Source organism: Ambystoma mexicanum, chromosome 14 (genome assembly GCF_040938575.1).
Source record: "Ambystoma mexicanum isolate Mex_15411 chromosome 14, UKY_AmexF1_1, whole genome shotgun sequence".
Classification (NCBI taxonomy): Eukaryota; Metazoa; Chordata; class Amphibia; order Caudata; family Ambystomatidae; genus Ambystoma; species Ambystoma mexicanum.
In genome coordinates, this window is record NC_090940.1 from 296,890,126 (window position 1) to 296,909,250 (window position 19,125).

The following is a 19,125-nucleotide window of genomic DNA, read 5'->3' on the forward strand; positions in this document are numbered from 1 at the left end:
AAAGCCGGATATTGGTCACAACTAGTGAACTGAATAAATGGCTTCAGTATTCGTGGTTTAATGCATGATGGTTCCTAGTATGATTAGATGTTCACTATGTAGTCCATAACTCGCCTAAAATGCAAAAATGTGGCATCCTGTTCAGAACTGCCCATGTCTGTGCCTGTAGGCCAGATGCATCATCCTCCAATTCAATATCAGTTAGCTGCACTGGCACAGAAGGGCGATGCTCCCTCGTAGGGCAAGGGGAAGCACCTTTACCACTTGTGCTTGGTTGAGGCGTTTGAGACACTGAAGGGTCAGGCAATCAGTGCTGAAGCTCTGTCACGGTCATGAATATGTTCCATGGCAAGCGCCCAATACATAAATATCATGTCATGGCTTCTCCTTTCCTACGCCGTTGGTGGTTGTCATGGCGCCTAGGCAGATGCTATGCTTATAGGCATCGCCTTGCAGCGGCCGTGCTCCCTCATTAGATAACAACAAGGGTCACTACGGTTACCCGACATGGGATGCCACATAAACATGCCAAGCCCTCTCCCCCGGGTCTATAAAGAACAGTCTCACAATGGCACTGATGCTTCTGATAAGTACGTACCTGTGTTGTCCTGATTTCTATGCTTCTAGTCTTGAATTGGCCTTCACCCTGTTTCTACGTTACAAACTGTCTTTGTATTCCGACTTTGCTTATTCTGCTACTTCTGATCTCCTGGTAACAAACTTTTAAATGTCTGTTGGATTGCCCTATGTGCATCTTGTCTTCTAGTGTTTGAAGCCTGGAAAGCGGTTTAGTGCACTGGACATAAGGACGCTCTGCTGTTTAGTCTGCATCTGTGCACCATCCCATCGTTAGTGGGTCCTCGTGTTGTCCGGGGGTTAGGTCCCTACTAACCATTCTAATCTCAACCTTTTCCCTTCTTCTGTACTCGTTTTCCTGTGGATTGCTTGGAACTGCTACTTTTGCCATTTGACAGTTTCTGAGCTTCTCTCTCTTTTTACATAGGTAAGGCATTCACTCCTTAGGAACTATAACTCCATAAAACTATTCAGCTAGTTTATGCCTCTCTCTCTCCTTTTGTCTAGAGCAAGAGCAAAGCCTTTTCGCCACCTTGGTATATTGGTCGAGCACCGAGCTATATAAGGTTAGTGCTGACGTTATTCTTTGCGTTTCAGACCAATTGTACAGCATCAGTATCAAGACCTGTCCTTCTCTGCACAGCGTGGCGCATACCTGGTGGTGTTTTTACTCTTTCATTTGAATTGCACCTTTGTATTTGTTTGAATGAACAGGGGAGTGTATCAAAAGGAAGGTGGCCCTCAATGAGGAGACCCTGCCTTTTGGGGTTTGGGTTTCCAAGAGTACCGGACTTACAACAGGTCTCATTGTTATTCTTGGTGAGTACTAGTCACTAAAACTTGCAGCGTCCAATGAGACGTCTCTTGAAGCTGTTGAAGGCATTAACCTTAGAGGCAAAATTGCCTTATGTGGAGGCACGTGTGCCAGGGTTTTTCGAGAAGGAGGCACGTCCAGTTTGACAATGTGTTTTTGGAAGGTGTCCACTCCAGCCCCACTGTTGTTGGAATGGCTCTTGCAGACTGGCATCAGGCTGGAGGACATCTTCCGGTAGCAATGGCGTTGGAACCAGCTCTCTCTGGGGTGATTCCAAGAACTAGTGGAAGAGGACAAACAGGCTGGGGCAAGGCAGCCAGTGCGAATGGCTAAGCCAATGAAGGAGTCGATGGCGGAGGAGCTGATGGCGTCGCCGGAATCATGGTGAAGCTCAAAGATGTTGTCTGTGATTGTTTGCGAATGCTTGTCGGCAAGGTTGTCATTGTGGTCGACGGGCTTGTGGTCTTTGACATGGTTGTGGATGAAAATTGTAGACGCACTGTAAAAAAAAGGTGTATTGACACTAGTAAATCCTATTGTTACTCTGTAGCCCTAAAGGGCCTGTTTATTTGATGTATTTGGATTCTGTCCGTGTGGTTGTGAATGGGTATGCATGACTAGTCTGGTATTTATGTACTCTACGGAGCGGAGTGGTGTGGGTGTTATTATCTGTGCTTACATTTGTTTTATACTGTAAATTATTGGAAATAAAGATAAAATACAATAAAGAATTTATTTTCGCTTTTAGGACTATAATAAGAGTATGGTCAGTTCTGTCTATTACTTTGGGTCTTGATCATTGTTCATTTTGAAGTATTGTCGTCATCTGGATGAACAAGACTATACCAGGTATCCTTGTATAGTGTTTCTCTGTCGACAGGGACGTTGACGGGACTTAACTTTTTGAAGATTAAGACTTTTGTGAGTCCTCAGCATAGACAGCCTAGGTGATTTTTTCCGTCGAGATGGACTTGGTCTGCGTGGTCGTCATTTTCTGTGATGAAAATCCAGAGGAAGGCGACGCAGTGTAAGCCTTCTTTCTGCTTTGTGATGCCTCCTCATGCGACATGGACCTCTTGCTAAAGGTGGTACGCTGTGTTGGTCTGCCTTGCCTGAGAGAGGCATGACTACGTATCGAAGAAAAGTCAGAGGCCCGCCGCCCCCTTGTGTCAGAGGCATGCCATTAACCTCTGGTGGCGGTTTCCCAACATCTTGTTTGAAAATGTCTGGCAGATTTCACACTCCTGGATGATGTGAGTCGGATGCAGGCAGTAGAGGCAGTTGTCATGGAGATCTCCCACAAACGCATTCTTTAGGCCACACCGAGCACAGGTCTTGAACAAACCTTTTCTCCTGGATTCAGCCATGGATGTAGGCCTCGGCATCTGAGAAAAAACACAAGAATCCATTCACAGAGAAGCAGATGACAGGACTGCAGCGAAACCCAAGGCATCACTGGAGCACAGGATCCTCGAACTGTTAAAGTACAATATTTATTGCGAAAACTGAAGAAAACTTAGAAATGCTTAGGAGAGTGTAAAGGAGGAGCCAAGTACCCCCACCTCAACCACTGCACCCATATTGCCCAGATGTTGGGAGCCTGAATGTGAAAATCGTGCGGTACCAGTGAAAATACCGATATCTAAGAGAATCCTGGTGGCAAGGATCCCATTAAGAAAACCATACCTGCATACAAGAAAATATGATGGCCGTTTGAATGAAATCCCGGAAGAAGCAGCGCTAATTAATGGTCAATACAAATGGTGACGTCACACAGAGCAGAGCTGACTTGCCTAGAAACGATGCAGAGACTAGAGAATGCAGATATTCTATAAGGCATCAAGAAAGTATCAAGATGAGTGACATCTTGGGATCAAGGTGAAGAAGCTTACGCCATAAAATGAATGAAGATATCAAGTAAGTTTACACGTGTACAGATGCAAAAGAAACACAAGCAGACAAAGTATTCTTGAGGCTAGCTTTATAGTAAATAGGTTGCGGCATGCGCCAATATATACATATATGCATGAAGAGTAAAGGATGGATGTTTCCACTATGTATTGTAGCAGAAATGGACTAAAAAAGAAAGGCCTCTTCTCAGTGTGTCGCAGTAAGAAAACACATGAATTAAAAGTGAATCTTGAAAGGCGAGGCTGGATGAACCATGAAGCCAAGCCAAAAATCCAAGGTTTTATCAGGCTGAAGTTAACTAGCATTGGATACAAAATTGTGTGAAAGAACAAGCTCCGGTTCAGAAGGCATGAACAAACAAAGAAGACGTCAGAGGTCTATCAAAAAATAGTATTTTAAAGACAGTAAAAGCTTGAAATCATGGTCTTCAGTCACGTGGAAGGAAGAAGTTGGATGATCAAGATTTTCACACCTACACAGGAGGGCAGAGCGTGCCTTCACTCCCCTGATTCTCCAAGGTACAAAACAAACTCAAGGCCGAGCTTCAAATAATAATTGACTACGCTGACCACTAAGGTGATGATAGATTGATATGCTAATTGGTGGGAAGCTGGGGTTAAGACGAACTCACCAGCACCTGGAAGTCCGATCTGCGTGCTGCTAAACGCAGGTGGAAAAGTACTGACGAAGGTTAGAGTGCCAACCAATTGTAGGGGGCAGCGTAATTAAGGGCCCTATAGTTTGTGTAGCCAATGGGACGTCATGTATTTAGTGACGTTCATAGTGGCCATTTTGAGGGAAGGGCTTAGTTGCCTCACCTGATGTTAAGAAACCCATTCCTTTCCCTCACTATCCCATACTAGAATAGATCATATATTTAGATGCTCATTAAGAGCCTATCACAGTTGCTGTTAGGTTTTTGTAGTTTGCCACTTAGGATGACGTTGGTAATGACGCAGGTCAATGAGGACAAGTTTTTGATATATAACTCTGTTTTTTTATGAAACTAGTTGAGTAAGAGGATCGAGCGAATTAGTTGATGTCTGTTATGCTCCCTGTTTTAGACAATTGAAAATAAAACAGTTACCCTTTTTACCAACGGAGTCATTTTCATTATTGACGTCTGCATAACTTCTGCATCCCCAACCATCTCCAGGGTAATTGCTACTCATCTTAAAGGGCGGAGGTTATTCAGTTCAAGAGATTTTTCTGAGGACTCCCAACACAAAACGTGCGGTAAAATATCTGAAGATGGCCAACGGGGGTGGAACTAAGGCAGCCCTTGCTATTGGCTGTGGGCAGTATGACCCATAATTACTGTACTAGAGCACTAAAGTGACTCAAGTTTTTCAGTTTAAATAAAAACTGCTCTATGTTAACGAGGATTCACAGTCTGACAGGGAATATTCACAGCATGTGAACCTATGAAAGATACCAATTCTGGAGAACAGGAGTTACAAATAAGTAACTTCTTCCAAAGACATGCCAATGACGTCATAGGGTGCTGCCGGAAGCAAATATACCATGTAGGATGTCATATCCGGTGCTGTGAGAATGAAACAGACATTGAGCCCCTGGTGGCTGGAAAAGTTTCAAAGCCAGACATCCAGCTGGAGGATAATTCCAAAAGTGGGAGGAAGAAAAGCAGAAGATTACTGTTCCCAAGTTGCTTTACCATTTTTCAGGCACCATTGCCGGCCTTGCCAAGACCTATTGCATCAAACTGTAATCTGTATTGATACCACTGGTGTGGGGTGCAACAACTGCCAGGATCTAATGGAACAGCCTTACTAGAAGACTGCGTACTCAAGGTGAAATGTGTCACAGATGGCACAAGAATCACTTGGTGTCAAGAACGGTTCAATTATTATTATTCTTTTTTTTGTTTTAAATGTGTGTGGCCTAGAGCCATCCCTTTCTCATCTATTTCACCCTCCTCCCTAGTCCAGACTGTCTTACCCCCAGGTTAGTGCTACCAATGGTTTCTCCCTGAGCATGCCAAGTAGTCTTACTGAGCTGCAATGATGATCTAAAGACACTGGGCTTTATCTCTCTAGAACCCTGCAGGAACTTCGTAACACACCCAATTTCAAGTAGAACACTAATCCTGGGATAGTGTATGCAGAGTGCACTGAACTTCCGTGGTTGGATTTAGGATGGTTCAATCATGCCCACTCTCCCATCTTCCTCTCTTACTCTCCCACCAGTCATCTGTCCCACTGGCGTTTCACTTCTACTTCACACCTCCACCCTTCGATGTGTCCTCGCCTTCTTCTTCAACTCCTCCCTCCACCGCTCTACTACTACTCCCTCCTCCACACTACTACTACTACGCCCTCCATCCTCCGCACCACTGCACCTCCCACTTCTGCACCACTACTGCTCCCACCTCCGCACGACTACTACTCCCACCTGCGCCCGACTACTAGTCCCACCTGCGCACGACTACTAGTCCCAGCTGCGCACGACTACTAGTCCCAGCTGCGCACGACTAGTCCCAGCTGCGCACGACTACTAGTCCCAGCTGCGCACGACTACTAGTCCCAGCTGCGCACGACTACTAGTCCCAGCTGTGCACGACCACCAGTCCCAGCTGCGCACGACCACCAGTCCCTCCTCCACACGACTACTAGTCCCACCTCCGCACGACTACTACTATGGTTAGACTGCGTGTCTCACATGCAGAGAGAACCTGTTTTTTCTGGGGTCTAGAGTGCTGCCCTCCTCTGGCCATTGTATATTATGCAGAGGGCCGGGCCCAACCCGCCCACAGGAGGTCGATACCCAGGGACGGACCGGGACCATCTCCCACACAATGGGATGACCTCCCAGAATTGGCATTGTGCAAGGACAGTGCAAGCACTGGTCTGGGAGTTCAAAGGTATTACTACAGTGTCAATATGATCCACGGAGAGGAAGACCCAACAAGATGGTGATAAACAAGGAGTCCAGGTGAAGCAAAAGGTGGGGAATCTTATTGAAGGGAAGTAAGAGAACTGGTAATGGGGAAGGGGCACTGGAGAATTGGCCAAGAAGTGAGGCAAAAGGAAGAGAGGACTGGAGATCGAACACAGCAGAAAGGAACAGGATGGTCAGGGCAGCAAAACAGGAAAAGAGCAATCAGGATTAACAGGTACTGTAGGGTACGCAACTGCTTTGAGACACAGTGAGGAAAAGACAGGAAAGAGGTTACGTAGGACACTGCCGTCAGAACGAGGCAGGGCGACGACAGTGGAGCTAGCGATGGAAATGGGGTTAGTGCATAGGTGCGTATTGGGAACGCTGCTTCCCGCACCTGCATGTTCTGAGAACAATGGCACTCACATAGCCAGGGGGAATGGAGCTGCATCCGTCTCGAGTGCCCATACAAGGAATCCAGTGGCCCCTGCTCCAACAGTGGCTATTGCGGTCACAGACACCTTCCCCTGAGGGGCTGCCGCAGGAGAGTGCCACACCATGTGAGGTATACTTGACCTACTACTCCCTCCTCCCATTCTACCTCTCCGCCCTCCAGGCTACTACTCGACCACCCTCGTTTTGCCTTATAACATCCACTTCCCAAAGAGTCCTTACTCTACCATATCTACACACTCGGCACACATGGATACACTCAACCTGCAGAACCCCATTCACTCCTTAACCAATAGCTCACTTTATCAACAAACATTGTCCATAAGTTGCTGCTTCTTCCTTCTTCCTGATGGTATCTTGGTGGTTCTCCACCTCGGACTACATCTGAAAAAACAGCACAGACCTGTTCTGGTCTTAAATCCCCCTATCCCTGTGATGAATGGTCCCCTTTCAATGGTCAATCTTGTTTATCTTTTGCTCCATAGCATGTGTGTGAGATGGAGAATATTGAAAAGGGAGCTAAGCCTAAGCACAGACTCACCAAATCTTGGGATGGCGGCCCAGGACGCTCAGTGTCCAGGTCCGTGCTGTGGGACCATGCTTTTTTTAGTTTCACAGTAAGGCTTTCAGGGGGTACAAGGTCTGCTTCCCCTTTTCTTTCCTGGTAGTCTAGAAAGCCTATCGATTCCAGCGCAGGCGCACTGTTGCTTCCAGGTGGCGTCCCAAGGCTCCATTGTCTGCCACCTGAGTCAGAGTCCTACATGGCACACCACAGAGATTCTCTGTGGCTCCCTCTTACTAGTCTGCTCGTCAGTGTTTGCGGTGCCAAGGTGCGCTGTTGATGCTCTTGCTGTGCCTGTGGGTTTGAGTTTCTAAAAAGCTCAGCTAAGTTTCTGCTTCGGTTGGTTTCTCTACAAAAGAAAGAGGAAGACTGGCAGATATTTTGTACACGAGGTATGGTTTAGCTCAACAGTGGTCTGCAAACAAATATTTTGACACAAGAGGGGGGGCAGGAAATCAGCCCTTCCTGCTGCCCCCACCCACACCAAGGGTAACACTAGATCTAGAAGTCTGCCTTGTAAACCTTTCAGTATCCAGCTGAAAGGAGTTCCCAGTCCCCCCGCCACCTTGACAAGGACAAATTATTGTAATTGCCATTTGTAAGTAGTCCTAACCTTGAATGTTATTTGTCACATGCACACTTCACATAATAAGGTTCAAACAGGTTTACTATTTTCCACACAAATAGGCCTAGAGCTTTGGGAGGAGGGTTAATGAATGAGGGAGCTCCTAAAGAAATCAAATGTGAGCAATAATAACTTAGTTAAGCACCGTATTTTGTCCCTCATTTGCATAGGGCTCCTGGAGTTGAAACTCAAAGTAAATTCGTTTTGAATTGTGCCCTGCACTTCTTTCCTGGCGGAGTTGGTTTTCTTTGCTGTCGACATAGCAAGGACTACCAAGAGAGAATTCAGCATCCTGACTAACTGTTGGGATTATGGGGTCTGGGATAGCTTCAGGTCTTGCGACACGTGCAGTAGATCTTTCTGGGTCCAGGGAACTTTGGGTATGTATGCCCAAATACTGGCTACCAACTCTGCCGCAGTCGCCTTTCGCAGGACCGCTTTATTACCATTCTCTCGCTCTCTTTATGTTCCTCAATACCCAGCAATGATCGGGCCTTCTTCACACCGTCTCCTAAATTTCCCTGGGTTATATTTTGACTATTCAACTCTTGGGTTTTCACCTTATCCTCTCTCCTCATTTTTCTCTTGAGGATTCCTGTCCTTTAATCCCTCCTCTACTTTCTGATCCCCGCTTCAGATTGTTCTGCGTTAAGGCACTTCGACCATTCTTTATTCTCACTTCTGTGTCTTTCCACTCTGTACTGCATGCTAAGGTGGCTGAAGACCTAAACAGGGGAGTAGAGAGTTGAGGAGGCAGCACAGAGTACATTCTGCCCGCCAGGTCATTGAACTCTAACCCACATCCGCTATTCGGGTCTCCCCTCCAGGTGCTTCCGCCCTGCACCACCTTCTTCGATCTCTATTCTCTCCTCCCATTCACCTGGCTCTTTCATCTCTTCCGACTGCATTCTCTCTTTCTTACTCTCGCAACTTCTACCACTTTGCTATCCCACCTCCCTCCTGTTTGCTCAGCTCTCATCCTATTCACTCATCCGCTAAGTGATCCGCACTGCCATTGCTGTCCCACGCCCACCACTCAATACCTTGTTTGGACTTCCGCTTGCTTTCATGGTTATCTGAATCTGCCTTTCCACGAATGGCAAACTGTTGCGGTGCACGAATTGCGACACTCAATAAGTGGTTGCCAACATTTTAACTTAAGCTGTCAGTGCAGCTCTGGCATGAGCTGCCAGGAGGGGTGTAAAACGTCTTGCCCTTGATTCTGTTCCATTATCTGGTGGTGTGGTTTCTTCCATGGTAGATCACCGTCCAGTGCTGCACTTCTCTGGCATCAGGAGTCAGATCACTGCAGGTTCACCAGTTATTGAAGGGAAGTAGCTTGCAGTTTGCCTGCCATGAAACCAATGATATCTCCTGACCCGTGGCAGATGAGTTTCCTGTGGGAGCTGCCATCAGATCTTATTTCTCTTGTGCACATGGACAGCAGGAGCCATAAATCGACAGTGGAGGTGAAAGATCAGGCCATTGTATTTTACATTTTGCCAAGATTTGCAACACTTATGCCCCTTAACACAATGAATGCATAGTGTTTTAAGCAAGTAGGGACTTTAACATGGCTGGTGGGAGATGGAATTCGTTGGAGGGGACACAGCCTCTCACCCCAACCGTTTCTGCAGATTTATTCTGAGGGTAATTCATTTTAGGAGAATTGATTATGGTAAAGGGGCACCTCAGAGGCTGTTTCTAGATCACCCCTCCTCCAAAAGCTACTGTCTTATTCCTTGCTCAATAAATGGTTTATCTTTGCTCTGACCAGTGTCACAGATGGCTTAAAGAATACTCCAATGCTCTGAAATGGTTGAAGGGTTATTACATTCTTGAAGGGGACTATGGCTGCTTCTCTGGAACTCGCGTCTAGAAAGTACCGACCTCCTTAACCAAGGCATCCCTACAGCCCAGGTTAGTGTATACAGACAATCCAACCGTAATGTCTAGGTTATTTCTTACACTAGGTGTGGAGATCTAAAAGCGGGTTGCTCTCTCTAGCTGAATTCCCTAAGGGACTTCATAACTCTCTCAACACTATACAGGTGTTCATATTCTACAGGGGTTACTAGGATGTGCAGTACAAATATGTTGCTCAATTTGGTCACCTTAATTTCATGCCCACTTACTCCTTTCCCTCTCTTTCCTGATGGTGTTCCCTCAGTACTTTCCTCCTCCAACTCCACAGACCACACTCAGTCTACTATCTTTGTCTTCCTCGGATGTCCCTGATCTTTCACTTCTTCTAAGCCTCGCCTGCACCCTTTAATGTTGCTACTTCCTCCCCCATGCCACTTCTCCCTCCCCCATCCTACTACAAACCTACTCACATCCTACTCAGACACCATCCTTTCACTCAGTCTCAAACACTTTACAGTTACCTCTTGCACTATATCAGCTAACCACACTCATACACACTCGCATCGCAGTAACACTTGCACTCACTAACCAATGCCTTACAGTTTGAAGAAATGTCCTCCACACTCTGCTGCTCCTTCCTTTCTCTGGCTGTTGGTGGCGGTCTCTTGGTCGGTCCCTTCCTCCTCTGACCTCACCTGAACAAATTGCTGCTTCATGCCCTTGTTATCCTCCCTCTCTTGTTTCCATTGGTCCACTTTCCCTGTCAAATCTGGCTCCACCTTCCCCACGCAGTAGGGATTAGATATAGCAAAGCTATTAAATAATGAACTTAGCCCCGCCCTCCTTTTCCTCATAGGTCCATCTCCGAATAACAATAGTGGCACGGACAGTGCAGTGTCTTTGTTAGTGGGACTTAGACTCTCCTTACATTAGGGAGACCTGGACTGTGCAGCGATTTGTGGCCCCTTATTCAATCCCCTGTGGTCTAGGGTGTTGTCCACAGCCCAAGGCGGATATAGTCGCTGCTATGGAGGGTAGCACATTCTGTCTTGCCGCCATGTAAGCCCCAAAGTGAGTCCCAAGCCTGACAGGCCTAGAGACCCAAGGTAATCCTTACTGATGACGCCGAACAAGGACTTATGGGATGTCAGGCGTCAGCACCCCGTAGCAATAGGAACTAGGAAGCAGCATGTCCTGATCAAACGCTTGCCTCCTATTCATGCTACATACAACAGACGGCGTGATTCTGGCCCTTTAAGGACTACTGCCAGGTGCCTGGAAGTTGGCATGACAACGCTGGCGTCCTACCCACACATGCTGGCACCTCGTCCGACGGCGCGCAACCCTCGCAGCAGTCATGTGATACAGTTAAAAGGATCTCCCTCGCACTATTCCGGTGCTTCTGATTTTGTACCAGTAGCGTTTTGAAACTCCTAGTTTTTGTCCTTTTGCCTGATTCCCCCCTTCCCTCCCTTGTTCCGTCTTGTCCCTGAATCACCTGCTGCTAGACTTCCTGAATTCCGACTCGGCTCGCCTACGGACTCCTTTGTCTATGTTTTGCTTTTTCATGCTGCCTGACCCGGACCATCCCTGGATTTTGCTCTGCCTACTTTCTGTCTTGGGTTGCGGCCCGCCCCTGTTTGAACTTGGAACAAACGTGACATGCTTTTGTTTAAACCCGGATTGTTAATTGCTTTGGAACATTTCTACGTACTGTCTTGAATTGCTTTAACCTGGATACCCAGTTCCCTTGAACTCCTCCGTAATGGTACATGGACTTTAGACTGCCTGTGTGCACCCCTAGGCGTCCTCGTGCCGTCGGGGTGAGTTGTTGCGGACGGTCTTCTTTCATCTGGATCAGACTCTTTCTGGACTACTTCATCTTTGCTGTCCCTGCCCATGCCCACTTAGGACATCACTTATGGTATGATCTGCTAATTGGGTGTCCCTCAATTCTTAGTGCTTAGCTAATTTAGTGGGGTTTGTTGTTGCAGGATAATCCGGTGGCTGTATTCTGTCATTGACTTTCATTTGTTCACCGGGTACTGTAATTAAGGTTAGTGTATTATGTCTGCTAATTATTGGTCATCTTTGCTACGGATTGCAACGTGTTAACCCATTGCTTTCCTTGCAGTCTTTGACCATCTCCAGTCTGTGCAGCCTGTCCCACCGCTTGTCATCTTCGATTGTCCCGGAGATCGTTTCACTGGGACATTTTCTTTCCTGGGCTGATGATGAGCTGGGGACCATGGAGGACTGACCCTTTTCTTCCACGGGACAATACATCACATAGGGAATGGCGACATCCAGTCCCCACGGTTGCCCCAGTGACATCACACAGCCTAAAACATGTATATTAGTCAACATGCCTACTTTCAAGTAGAGCATGCCAGAGCTCGATTTAGAAAATGCTGTATGTACAAAACTGGTCTGAGGATGGCCTAATCATAGATAACAGAGATGAAATATGTACCACACATGGGAATGTAGTAAAAGGCGCCTAACATAATGTATGGTTATCCATAAATATGTATTTTCACTCAGGTCTAATACAAAGAGAAGACTCTTGTAGACACCTGTCAGAGGTGTGAGATGGGATCCACTGAATGCGTATCTTCAGCAAAAAGGCAGCTGGGTTTGTTCAATCAGGACAGAAGTTGTGGCAACATTTTGCAAACAGTTGGCTATGTGATCCAATTCATTAACACAGGTTGCTTGCTGGATTATTCGCAGAAATCATGTGATGAATATGACATTAATCAGATTATGAAGATCGAAATATGTTGGGTGCGGGTTACGCTACTGTCACATAGTTGATGAGATCAACAGATCCCTTCCCCCTCAGGCCCCGGACAACAAATACCTGCTACAGACTACACAGGCATACTACAGTGGAAGAGAGGAGCTGGAACCAGAGAGCAATACAGAACTCGAGGAGACCAGGAAACACTCTCAAAAACATTTATGGGCTAGGACTTACTTAACCCAGGAGGAAAATAGACAGCAAACTATGGATGAGTCTGTATGGCAAACTGGAAGGAAATGGGAACTAAAAAGGGGGTGGTTAAGAATGATGAATTCCAGGGGATGTCTTGCCCCAGAAGAATGGGAGTATGGATGGCTTGGGTTTCTTCTGTCCTTTCCTCTCTTCTTGTCAGTCCATCAGATAGGCCCACTGGTATAGGGAACTCTTGAGCCTAGCATATTCGTCCTGAAATGAAGGAAGGCATTGTGACACATGGTTCAGTTTTTATAGAGGAAGGGCTTGTGTTGGATCAATCCATGATCAACTTCCCCTGCTCTCTTTCCCAGCCCTCTGTACTGTAGACCTCGCCCCCTTTGTCTTCCAAACATGTTGGTAGCCTAGGCACCCCTGGCATCATACCACTCAACCTTTTAATTCCCGTGAGCGTATGGAAAAGGAGAAGTTTCGGGCGGGTGTGAACCCATTGAAATTAACCGACGGATATGGAGGCTTCGCTGTGAATTGGTTCATTTCAAAGGTCGGGTGACACCTGCCTAAAGTGTGTAAATTGAGAGGTATGCATGACATCTTCCCCAGCAGCTGAGATGATTCACAGAGCTCTATCGCAGTCTGTGATTTCATGGGAACGGGTTTGTCCTAGTGTTTCCCACCACGTCTGTTCCCATATGGGTTCTCCAACTGCTGGCCTCAGAGCCACCTTACCTTCTCTTCAGCCGGTGCATAAGTATTGCTGCATTGCAACCAGGTAACTTGGTTTGGGGTTGGAGTCTACTTTACTTGCCTCTGTGTCTTGATTTCTTTCCATAGTTCTCTGAACAACCACAGCTTTGCCTAGGTCGGGGTCTACGACGCTCTGGAGGAACGCGGCTTCGCCGAGTTCGGCGGCTACCTTTGTGAACGTGGAACCTTTGGTTTCATGTTCCACCTAACGCTTGGCTTTAGTAAACACATCTTTGAGCAAGCTATTTTAAAATAGTGAGCATTGGCAAGAGAGGTGGGATCCCTTCCAAAGTTGTAGGAAAGGGTACAGGGATCACTCCTAGACAGGGGGACCCCAATTGTTTTTTTTTAACATGTTTGGAAAATAAAAACTGAAAACGTACCTACATTGTCCTGTGACTCATTGAGAGCATTGTCACATCTGTTCTATCAAAATGAGGAATCAGTGGGAGAATGCAATCTATTAAAAAAAGGTTATTATTAAGGGTTTTGTCCCATGTCATGCTAGACTTTTAGTTCACAGTGAGCCTACTTGGAAGTAGGCCATTAACCTACAGTAACTCTTATTCTGCATAGGAAGCTCAGGATATATTTTCTAACTATAGAAGGCTGAGTTCATTAGACTATGCTCAAGGCAATCGCGGATGCAAGACCAAACAGGGCAGGTAGGTGCTAACTTGCAGGAGTGGACTGGCCTATAGGGAACTCTGGAGATTTCCCAGTGGGCCTCTGCACCCTGGGCCTCTTTTGTGTGGTATTTCCAAATTTTCTAACAGAAAAAGCATTAAGCTTCTTGAAAATGTGTCATATGGGGCCACTTTGAACATTATTTCCAGGGCCTCTTTTGGTCCCCAGTAATTATTTCCAGGGCCTCTTAGTTCCCAGTCCACCCCTAGTGCTAAGCATCGTCCAGTTTCAAAATGAGAAACTTCAACACACATTCGTCGAATTGTTCAGACATTGCCAAACAAGTTAAGTGAAATAACTAAGGATGAATCATTTCACAAAGAATAAAAACAACAAAGTGACAGACGCACACAAATTTCAAATCATTTGAATTGGGACAACATGCACTCAAAAGAATGAGTAAGAGAGAATGCAGTGACTGTATATAAATTCAACTCCATAGTCTACCTCAAAGTCAGGCAACAAAGAGAAGCATTCACAGGACACCTTTCTAAGTATGGTTTGCATATTGTTATATATCGGCCCAGTCCTGCAGTGCCTCCCGTTTCTGGTGGCTACATACAGGGGTAAGCGTGTTCCAGAACTTCGTTGTGGCTTCGGTATCGGTTGCCATGGCGCCTGGCCGTGCAGCACAGAACGTTGCATCAGCTGAGACGCCCCGTGCACAGAGAATGCGTAAGGAGGCCCCGCCCCCCTGCACTATAAAAGCCGAAGCGACTCAGCAGCTTGTTGCTGCTAATTGTGGCGTTACTTTCCTTCGGTTCCATCCCGCTGCTGTGCTTATTCCCCTTTTCCTCTTGATTACTTGACTTCTTAGATCTTCGACCCACCTTTGTCTACTTGGATTGTCATTGCCTTTTCCTCCAGCTTGAATTTGAACTCTGTTGCCGACTTCGGACTGTCCCTGGATTGCATTTGCTTTCTCCTCCAGCCTGATCCGTGAATCCTGCTGCCGACCTCGGACTGACCCTGGATTTCCACTGTGCCTTCGCCCTGTCTGGTGAGATTACTCCTCCTTGCCGCTCTTTTGAGCGATCTTCCTACGCGGATTACTACGCTGCACATTACAAGAGTGCCCCGCCAACTTGTCCTGTGCTTGTGCAATTAAGGTAAAGCTCATCAAATTCTCCTGTATTGTTCATTACCTGAAAATCATCAGTCCTTCTCATACGTGCAGATTCCTGGAACAATATAATTAATTTCCTGCCTTTTCTACCTTAACCTAGTGCATAGAAGTGACGCTTTCTAGTCTATGCACCAACCCGTCACTAGTGCGACCCTCGTGCCGCCCGGGTATACTCTTCCTTACTAACCTTCCCATTTGTTGTTTTGTACCTGCCGTAGTATTCCTTTCAACTGGTACCCATTTTACCTTAGGAATCCCACTTATCAGGTCTGCTGGGTGTTGTATCAGTCATCACTTGTGCATACTCATAGTCTTGGGTTCTCTTGTAGGTTCATCATTTAAGGTCCAACACCACCTCAACCATTGTCTAGGTACTTAGACATCTCTGCTGGTTTTTACTCACAGTATGATTAGAAGCAGTCAGGCAATATGGAATTAACCAGACAATCAGATTTTTCTCTATTGCCTAAAAGAGCGGGGAGAACACACACCGCCAATAACCAATGCTGCAAAGAAAACAGACGGCAGAGAGGTACATCGTAGAAAAGAGCCCCTCTTAGAGGAAGCCTGAATCACAGAATTCAGGGGAGCTGGAATCCTGGAGACTGAACCCGAACCTGTTAAATCCTACCTCCCTCCGCAAGGTCGTCTTACCTAGGCTCCAATCAGCATACGGAGCAGTAAGTAACAGATTTCCCTATATATAAATTCAAGACACAAAGTCATATTTAAAATAGTTTTGTTAGATAAATCAATTCTCATTGAGTAAGAAACGAAAGGTGGAAATAGAAATAGTTATTCCCTTACCACCCTGTTACTGCAGAATAGCAAAGCACAGGATGCATCGTTTTTCCAGCAGAATACCGATACTAACGCCACCACCACACCTGCACCCTGATCCCCTGGCAATAGCTTTACAATTTAAGTTTGGAAAAATCAAGATGATCTTATTTTGTCTCTTTGTTGTACCTGCTTTAATTGGAGGCTTTCGTTTTGATTCTTCGTCTTCAGACAATGAACTTTGTGGAGACAAGACTGGAGTTCTGACAGGTTGCTGTATAGCTTCAGGAGGAGACGGGGTGCGCGGAGGTGTGCACTGGGGAGTAGCCAATGGTGTTTTTGTTGAAGTATCCTGAAAACATAACAGAAATCTAACTAGAGCATGAGTAAAATAGACTCTTAAACAAAAGACAACAGTACTAATCTACTGCAAGGAGTATACAATTAAGTGACTGCATATATTAGTGGTTTAGAACAGCGATGAAATTCATCTTTAGATCAGTATTTAATTCACCAAGCTACATCGGTAGTTTTTAGTAATCCTTATTCAGTTCTATTTATCACCAACACAAAACCTGAAAACTATTTGCATACAGTGTGCTTTAGTACTTCAGAAAATTGCAAGACTGATACCAGTATTTAAACCATAGAGACAGATGCAGTTGTGCAATATGACTGTTGGCAGGGCCATCAGCTGTGCACCTGAATATTGTACTCTGACAAGCTACTTGTGGGTTACGCATTCTTCTGCTGCTTCTTTAAAGTAGTATAAATTGCGAATACATCAATTTCCTCTACTTGTAATTGAACCAAGAAACCCTAATTAGCTTCTGTTTCTATGCTGGCAATGCCTCAACAATCAATGCTCATTGTGAATTGTATTCTGCTTGGCCGTCTCATTTCTGCCACAACTTCTACATTCAGCACGGTTATGTTTGACACTTGAGATTCTTGATTTATACCCCTTGACTTAGAAAGGTGATAAATGTGAGCCGGTAGCACACAGATCTTGAATACCACCAAAGCCAATGTGCTCCATCTGGGCAAGCCCTCGTCAAGTTTTTTTCCAGGCCCCCACCAAGCTCTTGCCCTGCACCTCAAATGGGTAAAGTCCTGCAAGGAAGAGTCCAGACAAACAGCATTTGAGAGATGCCAAATCCTTATGGTGACTGTTTCAACACTGCCCTGATGGAATGACATAGTAATGTATGGAATAACTTGTTAAAAGTGGAAATACACACCTTGTGCCCAACTATCACAGCTCTATGCAAAACATCCTTGATCTCAAGCACAGGCCCAGCATAATTAGAAGAGAGACACTATTACTCCCACTGTGAAAAGAGCAGTGGCTGACCCCTTTATACCGGCCAACAGTCACCCTTCTTACACTGCTAGCAAAGATAACAGAGAGCTGTCCTTATTCGGGTCTTATTGCTTGTATACCAAACAATCAGCAATAAGTGTATTCCTCACTGGGACTCTCACCCTATACCATGTGCCTGTAACCGAACACATGCCTGTCTAGGAACATTTGGATGTCCGGTTTAAAAAAAAAAAAAAAATCAATATTCTCCAACCTGACCTGTTTTGTACTGTCTGTCTGTATCTCTGGCACTTGAAGAATTACCCCTGCAAGTTTCCACATTTACAGACAGAAATGCATATATAAATATGGGAATCCTTCAACATGGTCTTTCAATTCTATACCACCCAATTTCAGATCCTAGTGCAGATCAGATCCAACAGCAAACACAGCCATACTATTGTGGCAAACACCGTAATGTTTGAGGAATGGATCTCAGAAAGCAGATTATTCCTTAATGGTGTTGAAATAGAGATTGAAAGGAGAAGGATTGGAAGCTGGAAGACACAGACTACCTTCCCACCTCAGCACACTGACCAGGACAGGAAAATTGGTCTCCTTGTCAACTCCGCTCTCAACTTTCACACTGTTATTAAATTAAACTCCACATTCTGAGAAATGGTCTAGTCTTTGAGTTCCATGAGACGAGAGACCTCCCCCAGATATGTGGTGTTACCAGGCATATGTTACTGCAGTAGCTTGCTTGCTGGAAGCCGGGAAGTATTCCAGGACTTCAAATGATCCAGAACCAAGCCGAGAGACTGGGACCAAAAGACATGGGCACACAGTCCAGTTATTGACTCCGTCCATTGGCTGTCGGAGGAACCTATCAAACTACTGCCAGATTCCAAACTCATTCTGGCAAATGTTTTAAAAAGATTCATACACATTCAAACTCTCAGTCGAGATTCCAGAAGCATGGAATCTATGCTAATGTACATGCATGGAGTTCTTGTAAAAGCCTTTGTGAAATGCGGTTGACAGATCAAGTAAGGTGCACAGCAGGTTGAATATTAACTAAGGTCACAAAACTCCCCTAAACTGACTCAATGTGACTCCCGTTTAACTGGCTACCTTCTTTCGAGAACGAAAAATCACCCAAGCAAGGCTAGCTTAATTCACATCAGCCACAAGCGTACTCAGACTGTGTGCTACAAGGATTCGCCTTAATACACTTGCCTTTTTGGCAATTACGTGAGACAGAGCATTTTTCATTCAAAAATGCATCCCCCTCCTTTTAACTGTACACCGAGGACACTCAACTAGCATTTAGACTGACAAACAACCAACAAGAAAACCAACTCGCCACATATTGCCTTACCCATACACACAGCCAGATGGTGGACACTAATATTTACAATTTGTCACTTACAATTATGGTAACTTTATCTAACACGTCACATGATCGTGCAAACTTTTTTCTATTTGAGTAGGTTGAATGGCTACAGTATGGAGGTGTTTGCAACAAAGAAACAGTATATTTCTCTCTGAGATGGTGCACGAGACTGGAGGTCTAAGGTAGAATAGAATCCCTGGTAAAGTAGGAACCCTAACACCTCATACTTTGTCCCAGCCTGACACACTTTGCATGGATTGTTCAAATATTTAATGCCCCACTTCATCAAAACAGGGAGTTCTTAGATGGACGTCTAGGAAGCTTGAGTTTCAAGCACAGCTAAAATAAGGAGGCCCCTCTTGGGACTAGTGTTAGCAAGAAGTGCCAAATCGGGATGAACAATGCAGTGGTGGGGATGACCC

General features: G+C 45.7%; 1 protein-coding gene across 2 annotated transcripts in view; it reads right to left on the minus strand.

Annotated features, from left to right (window-relative positions):
• Nucleotides 1–19,125, minus strand: part of KIAA0586 (KIAA0586 ortholog) — a 2,241,463-nt gene that overhangs the window by 712,771 nt on the left and 1,509,567 nt on the right. For both annotated transcript variants that reach the window (XM_069637413.1, XM_069637412.1), the window contains exon 23: nt 16,194–16,356. In XM_069637413.1, coding sequence (XP_069493514.1) covers nt 16,194–16,356 — 163 coding nt within the window. The remainder of the gene's footprint in view (nt 1–16,193; nt 16,357–19,125) is intronic.